At 38.1% G+C, this 15,414-nt stretch overlaps 1 protein-coding gene across 2 annotated transcripts in view; it reads left to right on the top strand.

The window, feature by feature from the left end:
* Nucleotides 1–15,414, top strand: part of Rab3c (RAB3C, member RAS oncogene family) — a 249,968-nt gene that overhangs the window by 14,454 nt on the left and 220,100 nt on the right. For both annotated transcript variants that reach the window (XM_074077466.1, XM_074077465.1), the window contains exon 2: nucleotides 8,830–9,057. In XM_074077466.1, coding sequence (XP_073933567.1) covers nucleotides 8,830–9,057 — 228 coding nt within the window. The remainder of the gene's footprint in view (nucleotides 1–8,829; nucleotides 9,058–15,414) is intronic.

Genomic DNA, 15,414 nt, shown 5'->3' with positions numbered 1-15,414 from the left:
ATAATTGTTATGTATATATTTTACATATTACAATATAGTATTATATATAATTATATATGTATGTAATTTCTAGTTGAAGTAATGATATGAATTTCAGTGATTTGCTGAGCTCAGTATCAGAGGATAGGTTAAACTTTACTGAAAATCAACTCCAAGGCTATATGAGAAGACAGTTTCCTCATAGGACTTATTTCCTTGGGTTCCCCTTCTCTTATCTTTTTTTTTTAACCATACATTTTTTGGATTTTTATACTTATTACTCCAGACATTAAACTAATTTGCTGTCAGTCTCTACAAAATTCTGCTTCTGTCATGGATTTTATAAGTTTAGGGGCTTTCAGAAGTCACTGAATGGCAAGCACTGTCATAGGACAGCTCATGTCACAGAGAGCATGGCCCTTAGGCATGTTCTTCTCATAGCTTCACCGGATCACCAAACATTTCTGCCTATGTAATGACCCTTCAGTGTCTCAGCTTCTACCCCAATAAATATATTGATTGGTGCTTTTTGTTCCCTGTCATAAATTTGAAAATATTTAAAGTGTTGATTTCAGTGATTACAAAAGTCTCCTGAGTGGTGGGAGTGTTCAGTATCAAACTCTCTTGTCCTCTGAACCTAGAAAGAAGAGACATACTCTATTAAACTGACCATTTTCATCTCAAATAATAGTATTGGTAGCCAGGCATGGTGATACATGACTGTAATTCCATCTATTCTGGAGGCAAAGTAGGAGGATCACAGTCTGAAAGCAACCTGTGTTAGGCCCTATCTGAAAAAGAAAGAACAACAAAAGGCAGAAGGCTGAGGTGTGCCTGTCGTAGTAGAGCACATGCCTAGTAAGCGTGAGGCTCCAAGTCCAATTCCCAGCACTCCAAAAATATGTAGATTGCAGCACTGGTGGAAGTCAGAGGGAAGTAAATGGCTTGTCTATCATTTTAGTGCAGTCAGAGGAATATCAAAGATGATGATGAAAGCTTTTTTTTTTTTTTTTCAGTTTCTCTTTCTTTTTTTTTCTTTTTTTTTTTCATTTTTCTTTTATTATTCATATGTGCATACAAGGCTTGGTTCATTTCTCCCCCCTGCCCCCACCTCCTCCCTTACCACCCACTCCACCCCCTCCCGCTCCCCCCCTCAATACCCAGCAGAAACTATTTTGCCCTTATCTCTAATTTTGTTGTAGAGAGAGTATAAGCAATAATAGGAAGGAACAAGGGGTTTTGCTGGTTGAGCATTTAACACATACCAACAATTTTACTTGGATTATCTTGCTGTGCTATTATATAGGTGAGGAAACTGCAGTTTAGAATAAAGACAAAACAGCAGCAAAACTCCTGACTGGAGTTTACACAAGTAGCAAGGTAACAAGTATCAGACCTAGAATTCCTTCTCAGGCAGCTGACCATAGAACATGTGCTCGCTTTCCATACTCACATCATACCAACAATGGGGATACTCTTTTTCACAGATGATCTGCATGGACATAATTTCAGAACTGCTAGAAAATAGGTATAGTGGTATTTTCTACGAATCTTCATGCTGTTATTTTTAATTCCCCAGGACTGTGTGGTGACCCTCTTGCTTCAGCATCTGGGAGGATGTGCAGAAGCTGCTGAGACTAGGGTCATGCATCACTGTAGTGGTCTAGATTGCATTGTTAGAGGCCTGGGGCTCTCACAACCTCTATGGCCCGTCCCAGCAGGCCCTGCTTACAATCTTCTCTTTCTGGTCTGGGTGTCCCTTTACCCCACTGTTGCCCAGGCCCAATATAGTCTCTCCCCTTCTGGAAACCTCTGAAGTCAGATGAGGAGTGAGCAATAATGTGGACTAAAAGAACACAAGTTTTTGCTACTAATTGGAAGAGTTTTTATATGGTTTAGTTAACTGCATTTCTTTCTTCTTGATATTCTACCTGAATATCTCTACAGCATTTTTTTTTTGGTGGTATTGGGGCTTGAACTCAGGGCCTCACGCTTGCAAAGCATGCTCCCTACCTCTTGAGCCACTCCACCATCCTCTCTACAGCTTTTAACTAGAATCAGAAATCATTATAATACATTAAAATATACTTAAAAACACAATATTTTTGTGGTGGATGTGCTTAGGATTGAACCATGCAAAGAATGTGCTCTAACACTGAGTTACATATCCAGTCCAGACTTACAATTTTATTTTGCTTTATGATGATACAAAAACAATGCACATTCAGTAGAAACTACTTAGAGTTTTGAAGTTTGATCTTTTCCTGGAACAGGAATTTACAGTGTGTGGTACAGTACTCCCTGTTGACTCAAAATAGTGACAGAGAACCACAGCTCACTCAGCTATAGGATCAGGAGCATAAATGACAGATGCTCTGTGATGTACTGCATTGCTATGTTGCAAGGATTGGTAGGTAAGGCATGCTAAATGAATTTTCAGCTTTTGATAGTTTCAACTTACTATGGGTTTATCAGGACATAACTGCTGTAAGTTAAGGGGCACATATATGTGTACATGTATGTACACATATGTACATGTACATACATATACATGTGCACATATATACATATATAAAATCAAGATTAGGTTATGACTTTCTTCAACAAATGAATGAATGCTTTCTAAAAGTAAGAAAATAAGCTCCCTTACCAATATTCCTCTCTGTGATCTAAATTTTAGACATGGTATTTGGTGAAGGGCAGGATGAACAAGTTGATGCATGCATGATTCTTGAAGAACACATTTGCCCAGGCAATGAGGGCTCAGTACTGAGGCTGAGAGGAATCATGGTATTGTATTGAAAAACATGCATCATTTCACTTTAACTTCCTCTCCAAGTCTTACAATTTCATCTTTAAAATAAGAGTGATGGCTTCTTGTTCAGCATGTAGGAGCTTAGAAGTCATTGCTCTAGTTTTCACCCAAGGAAAAAGCTGACCAAAGTGAAAATCTAAACTTCTTGTTGGATCTGTTAGAGAATTGAGGACCCAGGGTAAACAACTGCCACCCAGAATTGGAGAAACAGATAGGTGGATATAGAAAATCACAACCTCATAGAGCAGAAATTTCTATTATCAAGGTGGAAAAACCTGAACTGTAACTGGTTAACTGTTGGTTTATCAGTGTGGACAAGCCTTAAGCAACTGTTTCACACTTCAGAAGTCTACCTTCAGCAACCTTGTCAGGTCCTCAGAAGGAAGGGCAGAGAAAATGTCCTCCAGGTTCTAGCATAGAAGAGGAAAAATAAGTACAAATTACAAAGATGCTAGATCATGCTATCTCTAAGATGGGGCTACTAATAGACCTCCCAGGGATAGTGAAAGGATTAGGAGTGGTCATCTGTAAAACACATACTACAGTTCCTAGAAGAGCTCTGTGGGCTGATCTTATTTAACCATTTTCTTATACATGAGCTGTGAGTTAGCCACACTGTGTTGGTTAAATTTGTCAACTTCATTGGATAAAGAAGTGCCTAGGAGGTTAATAAATCACACCTCTGGGTGTGTCTGTGATGGTGTTTTCAGAGAGGATTAGATCATGAGAGTTCTGATCTAATCCATAGATTAATCCCTTGATGGGTTCATAATATGATGGCATTATGTGGAGGAAGTGGTTGGAGGAAGTAGGTCACTGGAAGAGTGTCCCTTGGGTGCTATATCTGGCTTGCTCTTATTATTGCCCCTTCTCTCTTGGCTTCCTGTCTGCCATGAAGAACCTCCTCTGCCACATACTCCTGCCACCAAGATGTTCTGACCAACTGCTTGGGGTCAAGTAACCATGGACTGAATGCTCTGATATCATAAGCTAAAATAAATCTTCCATTCCTTAAGTTATTTCTGTCAGGTGTTTTGGTCACAACAATGGAAGGTTTAGCTAATCCACGTACCTACTAATGAAGCTCTGCAGAGAGACTGGGTGTAGTGATGCACACCTGTAATCTTAGCACTGGGGAGTCAGAGACAGGAGGATAATGAGTTAGAGGCCAGCATGGGCTGCCCAGCAAGACCTTGTCCAAAAAAAAAAAAGGCAGCTCTGCATGAAATGGGGATCCAGAAAAAGACTCAAAGGACATACTAGCATATACATTCTCCTTTGAGTCTCATAAAATAGTTACTCATTTTCTGTTAAAGAAACAAAAGATTTCCCAGTGCTGCCTTACATTTCCCAAGCCCTTTACTTCAGAAGCTAGGATGAGAGTTTAAATCTTCTGTTCATTTGCCACTTTCCGTTCCCTGGAAAACATTCTCTCAGCTAGACAGTGAGTTGTCCACATGACATGAGTAGTATCTTACTGCTTCTCAGCTGGCTTCTGTTGGAGCAAACAGTAGCAGACACCTGGAGAAATTTTTGGCCAGGGATTGCAAAGAACATCACAATTCTAATTCATTCTCAGAGACAGCAAAGCTGAGCAAACTTGTGCACAGATGAGGACTTCCACCAGGAAAAACAACATGCAGGTCAGATGATAGATATCTGGAAATCTTATCTGTTAATATGTTTGTTCTTGACTTTAAAATTTTAGTCTTTACTTTGTAGCTTTCAGTAATATTTTTTTCTTTTTTCCCAGATGACAACAATTTAGATAGGAAACTACTGTACTTCTAAACTTCTTATTCCTGTATTTTATCCTTTTGCCCTTCTAATTTTAAAGAAGAATTACATGTCTTTTTTTTTTGGATAATCTACCTGCAGGCTGTTATCAATAGTGGTAACTAGACACACCAACTTTAAAATGATTTCTTTTTGTTTTCTTCATCAGATTCACAAAATGGTCTAGTGTAGTTTAGATTTTTCAGGTGCTCAAGCAGATTCCTGTAACCAATTTGTTTTTCCAATTTAGTTTAAAATGCAAATGGTAGAACTTCTAGGGTATGGTTGCATGTAGTAGTCCGGGGTAATCTGTTGTGTCTCTGGTTGGTTTTGAGAATGTTCACATGATTTAGTATTTAGAAGTGTCAGTAAATTTGTATGGAGACTATCTGTAAGCCCCTTTGCTATTCTTATGTCATCAAATTGCTTCATTTCTGTTCTCAGCAAGATTAAGGCTGTCTCTTTTTCTATCTTCTGAGTCAGGATTTGTTCCATTATTTGAAGTTTTACAACATATACATACATTCCCAATGCAAATTTTTGGCTCTTTGTTAATCTTATTAGGAATGTGAGTCAGGAAATAGTGGAAAAAAATAAAAAACAAACAAATGTAAGCAGTCTTCAAGAATAAGTGGGTTAGTTAATTCTAATTAATCCTTCTCTTGGGAGGCTGAGGAAAGAGGATCTCTTCAACCCAGGAGATTGAGCTGGGCAGCCTGGGAAATATAGTGAGAGCCTATGTAAAATAGAAAAAAAGAAATCTCTCAGATGTTCTGTCTGAAGGAGAATTCCTCTGGGTACACATATCTACCAGCTCCATCTCCCTCTCCTGAAATACCCTCTGTGTTACCATCACATTCTTTGCTGCCAGCATAAGGTGTATTAGCCCTTGAGATAGCAGAAGTTGCTTCCCCATCAAAATCCCCAGTTACCTTCAAACATTGCTATTAAGGATGTCTGTATTGCTTCAGCTCTGGAATTAGTCTAATTTCAGAATAAAATATTTATTAATAGCAGTATTCTTAATCACATTTTTAAAGATCCCTGGGGATGCACAAGACCCAGTTGAAAAGAACACCTTAGGGCTATGGGGTACACCATATGGTAGGCTAGTTGGCTGAGTAAATGAGCAGCCCTGTGGAATTTAATCTCTTTTTGGGCTTTGACTTAGCTGATCATTCTTAATCCATAATGCAAAATTTAAATGGTTTCATATAAAACATGTAAAAAGACTTTCTTCTTTAAGGCAATTTGCAGGCCTATGGAGTTTAGGTATCTCATAGAGCAGTATTGAAGAAATGGCTATAGCTGCTGGAATGGCAGTGCTGAACAAAACTATTGCCTGACTTTCTGGAACATCAGAAGTCATCAGAGTAAAACTCATTGTTCAAGTCGGTAGTCCAGCATTGTAAGCCTATGAAGTTACTTGTGGAAGAAGATATGCATGATTGTGGTATATGAATGTTTTAGAGGTGAGTTTTGCTCACTAGCAAACACTCCTTACTGAATATGTCTCTGTAATTATGTGACTTAAAACAAGAAATGCTTCAGTTTACATTTAATAAAATGTGAGATCAATCAGAATATTTATTGCCCTTATCATTCATGATACACACACATACTCATTTTGTTTTGATTCTTATACAGATGATTGCATTCTCTTGTTGCAATACATATTTGTTCAAGGGAAATGTGTTACCTCACCTTCTCTTCAGTTATCTGCAACTTCTTCTCTTTCTTTCCATCATCATTTTCTTCTTCCTCCTCTTCCCCTTCTCCTCCTCCTCCTGTTCCTTCTCTTCCCCCTCCTCTCCACTCCCTGCCCCCCACATTCATTCACTTGGCTTCTAAAACAACTCCTGTTGTTTTAGATGAGCCCAAGTACTATTTGCTGTCTTAGCATTCTGCCATCTTCTGGGGCTTATTTTGCTCTCTTCTCCCCTAGATTAGTCCACTTTCTATTGCTGTACCAAGATGCTTAGTGCTGGGTACTTTATAAAGAAAGGGGATTTATTTAGTTCATAGTTCTGGAGTCCAAGAGCATGGTGTCAGCATCTGCTCAGCTCTAGAGAGAGCCTTCTGGCTACATCACAACGTGGTGGATGGTAGATGGTAGAAGGGCATATAACCAGAGATTTAGGAGCTGCTTCTCTTTTTATGCAACTACTACTGTAGTAGGAATTAACCCAGTTCCCTAGGAAGTGCATTAATCTCTCTGTCTAACTTCTACTAAGCTTTCTGTCTTACAATTTCCACCACCTCAGTACTGCCACACTGGGATCAAGTTTCCATCACATGCATCATTAGGGGGACATACTTAAACCATATCCAACCTTATCCAAAGACATAAATATTAATCAGGTTTTGGGGAATAAAAACAGACTGTTCAGACTAGCATTATTCAGTGAAACTTACATGAGTATCTTGTACTTATACTATGCAGTATGGTAGTCACTTAACCACATGTGGTTATTGTATATTTGAAATGTGGCTAGTGTGATTGAAGAACTAAATTTTTAATTTTATTTAATTTTAATGTAGTTTAAATAGCCATGTGTGAGCAGTGACTACCATATTGGATAGCACAGCAACCACCAAGAATTCATAGCATCAAAAAAAAAAGGACTGAGTAAATGCATTAATTACACAGTGGGACTCACCACTCTAAAAACCTCTTTTCTTTTTCTAAATTTACATGTACTAATTGTACAAAGAAGTTTTATTATGATATGTCTATACATGCACATAATGTACTTTGATCAAATTTACCCCCTGTATTACTTTTCTTTATGTATCACCCCTTTTAAAAACAATTTTAATTTGTTTCATTATTAAATTTTTATATATACATATAAAGTATTTTGCTCATATTCACCTCCATCAGCCTACCTTTTTGCTGTACACCTTCTTCTGTTCCCCGTCCCTCAACATCTCCCCTTTATCTTCATGCTATTTTTTTAGGTCTAGATTCTGTGTATGAGAGAAAATGTGATATTTGTCTTTCTGAGTCTGGCTTCTTCTACTTAACATGATGCTCTCTAGTTACATCCATTTTACTGCAAAGGACATAATTTCATTCTTTTTATGACTGAATAATACTCCATTGTGTGTGTATATAATACCACACTTTCTTTATTGATTTTTTTTGGTTGATGGGAAAATACCTGTTTTCTATATTGAGCTACATGGTACTTAGAAATAATGCAACCATTTTTTGATATATAATTATCATTAAGAAATGAGGAAAAAAATCATCACCTACCTAAAGCATTTATAATTAGTAAAAGACCATTATTCTCTAGTGATTTACAGATCTGATTTATAAATATATTATCTATTATTTTCACAAGCTTTCCAAAGCTAGATACTATGTTTTCCATTTTATGTAAGAAGCTGTGGTATAACAATTTAAAATAACAAGCCAAACTCACCTAGCCAGTAAGTATTGGAGCCAGTGTCACAGTGAGTATTTCCCTTGTCTCCCAGAGCATTTGTACTTGTTTTCCTACACATCATAAGGAAATAAGAGTAGAGGTCAGGAATATGACCCCTGGCACCAACGCCTGATTTGAATCCTGCCTCTACTATTTCACCATGTGGATTTGAGAAAGTCATTTCGTACCTCTAAGCCTCAATTTTCTAATTTTCATATGGAAATAATAAAGGTAACCACTTCACTGGGTTACTGTGAGGGTTAAATAAGTTGACAGTGCCTGGCACATTGCTTGAACCATGAATTTGTCATTTATTGTCATTAATTTGAAAGAGACTGACATTTGTGTTATGATATTGATTTGATATGATATTAATAGATGAACTAGAGACATGCTTCCGGTAGACTTCCCTAGGGAATATGGAGACTAATAATTATACAGCTCAGGAAGAGAAGCCATGCTGTTCAGCTCTTTAGTGTCTGTATAACTGAGATTACAAAGTTTCAGAGACCTCATGCCCTGGCCAATTTCTCATATCTTTGCTTTTCATGTTACCTTTAGAGATACCTCCTTTAGTGTCTTTGATTGGTTCTGAATGCTGAGCAGTGACAAGCACCAACACAGCTGGAAAGAGCTGTAAGATTTGCTCTTCTGTCTTCGAGCAGGGAATTATTGCCATGGATACCAGCATCAGAGGGAGAATGGGGAGCACTCTTTACTTTCCTCCTGAGTGTCTGACATCTGTTTCTGGCAAGGCCAATAATGAATGTGCTGCTAGCTTTATATCAAAGTGATCCACACCTGTTTCCCTCCCCCCTCCCACAGATGGCTTCTACCCAAGATGCCAGGTATGGCCAGAAAGACTCCTCTGACCAGAACTTTGACTACATGTTCAAGTTGCTCATCATTGGAAATAGCAGTGTGGGGAAAACATCTTTCCTGTTCCGCTACGCAGATGACTCTTTTACATCTGCATTCGTCAGCACAGTTGGGATTGATTTCAAAGTAAAGACTGTATTCAAAAATGAAAAGAGAATCAAGCTTCAGATTTGGGTAAGTGACTTTGAACCAACACTGTTCTTCCTTCTGGGATGTTGGACCTATACCTGTATAAGGGAAAAACTTTCTGTCTTATTCTGTCTCCCTGGGTTAACCAGCTTTGATTTTCTGCTTCTTTGCTACAGAACATTCTGTTTCAAAAAGAATGGGGTGATGCCTTGTGGAGGTATGAGACTGAATTACACCTAGTTGTCAAGTGATGCTCTTAGGCTCCAAAATAAAAAAATCCAGATTCCTATTGTCTTGATGTCAGAAGGAACACTCAATTATATGTCTGGCTTTGCCTTGTATGATCTATGTGACCTTGAGCAAGGCTGAGAATCTTCCTATGGCCATTTTTTTGTAATTTATAAATCAGGCACTATAGATCTGACCTTTTAGGTCACAGGAAGCAGCCTGCCCTGGGGATTTTAAAAGAGAAAATAAACAGCCAAATAGAGAAAGCCAGAGTTAGTTCCTTTATAAAACCCCAGACTAACTTTGAACATAGTCCGTTTATACTTTACAAACTTTGTGTTTCAGCTCTAAAAGCTATGTTTGCATACTCAAATGAAAGATAACATGAAACAAAAACGTTTATCAGAAAGTTACCTACAAGTTTTGAGATCATTTGGCTAGTTTTCTGCCTGTCCCTTTGCCTAATGATCAGAGGTTTCTTAACTGAATTGTTGGCATCAGTTTGGAAGACAGAGAGCAAGGAAAAGAGGAAAATATATGTGGGCAATAGGTCCAAGGTAATATAAGAGATAAAGTAACCAAAATGTTTGTTATACTGGAGATATTTATGTAGTAAATATTTTGTGGACATCATAATATGAACATAGAACGTTTCTGCAATCAAGGTTTGACCCTTTTTTCCTGTCTACTCATACCGCTGCCATGAAAACTCATTTGAGCTGTGAATAGGTATTTCCTATGAGGTATTTTCTGCCTCTTTTCAAGACATTTCCAGTAGCTACTACCATTTCGTGCTGGTGGTGGAATTGATCTGCACCAATCAATGATGGTAAGCTCCTTTCTTAAATATGGAAAGAAAAATCCCAGAGTATTGCATTTACATTTTTAAAATAGAACACCCTTTATTAAAATATGTATATAAGCTGAATGACCTTTAAACATCTTAAAGGTCTTAAGAGACAAATTTAAAGATATAGCTATGTAAATAGACAGGCATCTTCTTAGACCACTTACAAGGGATTTCTGCTGTTTTACTTATTCTAACTCTGGAATTTTTGAAGTCTAACTCAAACTCACATTAAAAACTTGGAAGCAACAGTAGGAATCTCTCTGTATAGCTGTCTTTATCTCAAACTAGCAAAAACACTATGTCTTTCTTATTATCTCTTTTATGTTTTCTCTTTAATAAAATCAGAGAACAAGAGGGAGGAACAGGTTCTGCCTGGAAGCAGGTGGGGGACATGGGAAGAGGGGGGAGGGCCCCAAATAATGTATATACATGTAAGTAAATGTAAGAACAATAAAAGAAAAGGAGAAAAGGAAAAAGATTGTGCAATTTTCCGTTATGAAGATTTGTAAATAAAAATCATACTGATAGAAATTTAACTAATAAAAAATAAGCATTACATATACAAAAAAAAAAAAAAACTTGGACAAGTAGGCTTCAGGCCACGCATTTTCAGTGCTCCACCAGTTCTTAAAGTCATTTCATTGAGAGGGCTCAGCTTAGGAACTTGACTTCAGTCACCAGATCCCAGTAACGTGCCTGCATGTTGGAGCCAGAGAGAGCTGTGTCCATTGCTTCACTTTTGGGACCTGGTTCATTCTCTTCCTTTTGAGCTTCAGGCACCAACTATAATATGTTAAACTTCATATTCAAACTTAAGAAAGGTCCCTTAAGTCTCAAGGGTTTTGGTTGATTGAAAATTAAATTAGTTCGGTAACTACACATCTCTTACCTTCACAGTAGTGTTCTTTCTGCTAATGCTAATAAGGAAGAACACCTGTTCCTCTGGCAGACAGCACCTAGTTTTTCCTCTACTCTTTGCATCTTAGAGACATTTAAAAATGGCTGTTGGAATAATTTAGACAAACACCAACAATTATAAATTAAACTTGTAATTGTTAGTGATTTCTCAATCTAGGCTGCTGACAGAAATTCTTCATTAAGCCAGGGGTGGTGGCCCATGCTTGAAATTCTAGCTACTTTGGAGGCTAAGGATCAGGAAGATGGCTGTTTGAGGCCAGATCGGGCAAAAAGCTGGTGTGACCTTGTGTCAGCCAATAAGCTGGGTGTAGTGGCACACAACTCTGATCCCAGCTATGCAGGAGGCATAAGTAGGAGGATTGTGATCCAGGCTGGCCTAGGCAGAAGCACAAGACCCTGTATGAAAAATAACTGAAGCAAAATGGCTGAGGGCCTTGCTCAAGTGATAGTGCCCCTGCCTAGCAAGTGCAAGTCCCTGAGTTCAAACCCCAGGACCACCAAAGAAAATGTGTGTGTGTATATATATATATATATATATATATATATATATATATACGTGTATATATATATATATATATATTCTTTGTTGTGGCACAAAATCATCTATCCTTAATGGAAAGCAGGTATTTGAAATACTAGAAATTATTTCCCATACTTAAGAAAATATTTTCTTTAAAACAGTCAGTGCTGATACCAGGCCAGAGCTTGTTCATTCTCTTTTCTTAGGCAGTTATTTCTGTCTGCATCTCACTTCTGGATGAATATTGCTCCTCTCTGAGCCAGTCAGCAACTCAGATCCTTGAGCTGCTTCTGCATGCTTCTCAGTTTCTGCAACTTTATGCAAAGCCTTTGATATCTCTGCCCATACTCATCTCTTATCTTCCACAATGCACCAGTTTTACTAAAACCTCCAAGTGTCTTCATGGCCAACTTAGCCCGGGACCTCATTCCAGAGCTCCATTCCCTTGTTCTGGGGACACCCACACCCCACAGGAGTCAGCCACTTGGGAACCCTTCACCTTTTCCTCTCTCCAGTCATGAAAACAGTTTAATGGACATTAATACCTTTACAATAAAACAGAATTTCTTTCTCTTCAGGTATATTGGGAGCTCAATGCACACACAATTGTAGGGGAGAGAAAATTAGTTTTATACTACTATATATCACCTGGCCTACTAGATTGTGAAACATTAAAAAGAAGTACTGTAAAAGACATTGTGCTTACTGAACTTGTAGTATAATTAGAGAAATTAATACTCATGGAGCAATTATATACTTCTACAAGAAAGCATGAAACTATATAAATATACATTTATTGCATAAGAATTGTCTATGCCTTTCTCTGTCAATTTTTATAATGCTTCAGCTTTGTATTTGTTATCATTCTTATTTTACATGAGAAATCTGAAGGTGGGACAAGTTAAATAACTTACTCAAAGTCATACATGGTAAGTGGTGTGAGGCAATTTCAGACTAGATCTATCCTAGATAGATGTGAGTGCTGTGTTTGTTCCCTTTTGCTATGCTGCTATAATTAAGAAGTCTTGTATATAGTAGACTTTTGTGAAGATGACAACCTTGGGTGATGCATCCTGGGATGCTGAAAAATGTTTTGGAAAGAGTTTGACTAATTTTATGAATTGAAGCATGGAAGGGAAGTTACATTAAGGAGTAATAAGATAGCATGCTTAAATGTATGCATTCTTATAATAATTCCACGGATTCTTGCCTTAGGCTCTAAGTGTGCTAGAAAATATTTAATTGCACATAATTATTATAAGTTAACAACTTTGACAATTTATTTTGGAATATATTTAACACTGATGGCTTATCATAACTTGGTGTTTTAATAACCAATTAACTGTTCTTCCAAGCGTATAGTATTTTATGCACTTGTATTAATGTACAATTAATTAACACATTTGCATCATCTTAGCTCATTATATATTTCAAAGCAAAGGAACAGTATGAACACCATCATAGATAGGTCCACTGCACTGTTGCTTTTACCAAGTTAGGTTGCAGATACTGATATGGTTCTGATGTACTATTAATACCATAAATAGAAACCTAGATGTAGAGAGTTTAAGTGATTAGGACTTTATTTTACAGTTAGTACCAGAACAGAACCTCAAACTCAGTCTTTTGCTAGCTGGGCCATTCTGATTTCCACTACACCAAGTTCATGCTTAAGGTAAGTGCTGTTCTCTGAAAATTGTGATGAATCTCATATTGGTTGCCAGTGGAATCAATTAAGCATAGAAAAGTCAGATTTGAGGCCAGATTTCAGGTAGTAGTTGTAATACATCTGGTGGCTCCTGTTTTCCACCTCATAATTTGCCTTTTCTTCCTGTGCTACATGAGGATTTTCTGATCCACAAACTGTACTATGGGGTTTTCAACAGTCCATCATTCAGTGAAGCATTCAAAGGATGCTAGATACATTGACATCTCGTCCTGGTCATGTTATCCCTCCTCTGCATGGAATTTAATTACTGCCTTGGAATAAACTTGTTTAGTGAGATGCCCTTTATTTGTACTTAGTTTTAGACTGTGCATTCCATTAGTATATTTATGAAACCATCTATCCTTCATCAGAGTAATTTTTCTTGTAGAGCTTTCATTTTATTATCATTTTTTTGAGTCTCAAATCAAACTTATTTAAAATTTCAGAGATTCCAAATGTTTGGACTGGTTCTTTTGTGTTCATGTCTGTTGAATGCCATTTAGGAATATGTTGGAGAGAAATTTATGGTGGCTTTTCACTTTAATTATAGAAAAATATTTCACAGATGGGATCCATAATATTTTGCTTTTAATTAAATAAAAGATTAAGTTTGAGAAAGGCTATGTGAAATAGATTTCTTCCCAAGGAAATGATTTTTAAAATAGTATGACATTTCTTACTGAGAAAAGTATCACCTTTATTTATTTTCAATGTCTAGATCAGTACTACAAGAGGACTGAGGCTTAGAGAAATATTTGCAAACTAAAGAGTGATGGTGATTATTGAAATTAGACTGTTTAGATGGCCAGACATGAAAGTGTGGTTCTCTTGAACAGGTGACAATTTCCTTTGTTTAAAGGAAGGACAGGATTTCCTGTTTCACTGGGTCTACATTATTTAACCTCCAAACTCAGGATCGACTATAATTAATGGAAGGCTTGGCCTGCAAATACACAGCTCACTTGGATAATACAGGTTTAAAATAGAGAGGGCCAGGGTGGGCAGAAGGGATTAGTATTTCTTTTAAAAGCAGAAGAGCTTTTATGATTTTTATCCTTTTTTCCCAGTCTCACTATTTCCCACTCCTTGTCTTTTATCTCCTTCTAGCCTTCTCTCTCCTCCCCTCCCTTTTCTCTCCCCACTTCTCTTCCCTTCTCCTATCCTCCCTCCCCAATCTTTCCCCTTCTTTTCCTCCCCTCCCTCTCCTCCCTCCTTTCCTCCTCTCCTCTCCCCTCTCCTTCCTTCCCTTTATCTCTGTCTCTCTCTCCCCTCTCTTTTTCTGTCCCCTCATGTCCCCTCTCCTCCCTCCCCTCACTTCCCCTTTTGTCCCCTCCATTCTCCTCTTCTCCCTCTCCATGTCTCTCTCTCTCTCTCTCTCTCTCTCTCTGTCTCCCCCAAACTGACTGAGTTATTGAAACACTCATTCTTATACTCATTCTCAGGTTGTTCACACACCAAAGCTGTCACCTACAGATGTGCACATTGTGCATTGGACCAGAGTACCAGCCAAGGGGTCAGTGGGGCTGCTGTGAGGCCAGAGCTCCACTTGCTAAACCTTGTGCTTTTGCTAGAGCTGTGTCTATCTTCAGAAAGGGCAGCAGGGATGGGGGAGAGTTCCTTTACACAAAGGTGTTATCTGCTCATGGATATTTTGCCTGCTGCTCAGCATGCAACCAAAGGGGATTCTGGTTCACACAGAAACTGTGTACAGAACAGTAATTGTGTCAGAGTCTAATGGAGCAGATGGTGCAAGCCCACTAGAGAAGGATGGAAACCCTGCTTCCCTAGTGGAGGCTTAGAAGAAGAGAGTATTTTAAGATATGTTTTATTATTATTTAGCTGTGACAAATGAGATGACTGTCATTGAAAAGATAGTTTGTTAGATTCACAGATCACAAGAGAAGGGTGTATGCTTATAGGAGAGGCACACAGGGAATTGGATCACCAGGATGGTCAGGAAGAAAGGGAGGAGGAAAGTGGACAAGAACCTTATTCAAGATTTCTGCAGGAAAGAATGGGAGAAGCAGTGAGCAAGCCTAGAATTGGCAAGTTTGAATAATTTCTCTAGGCTTTGAGGAATAGAAACTGTCGCTAGTGGTCTGGTACCTGGCCCTGGGGTGATAGGGCAAGTGAATAGTGGCCCAAAGTAGAGAGTTCGATAGGCAGGTGGTGTATGTA

Source organism: Castor canadensis, chromosome 6 (genome assembly GCF_047511655.1).
Source record: "Castor canadensis chromosome 6, mCasCan1.hap1v2, whole genome shotgun sequence".
NCBI lineage: Eukaryota > Metazoa > Chordata > Mammalia > Rodentia > Castoridae > Castor > Castor canadensis.
Note: the sequence above shows the minus strand (reverse complement) of the source record. Positions and strands in the feature narration are given on the sequence as shown.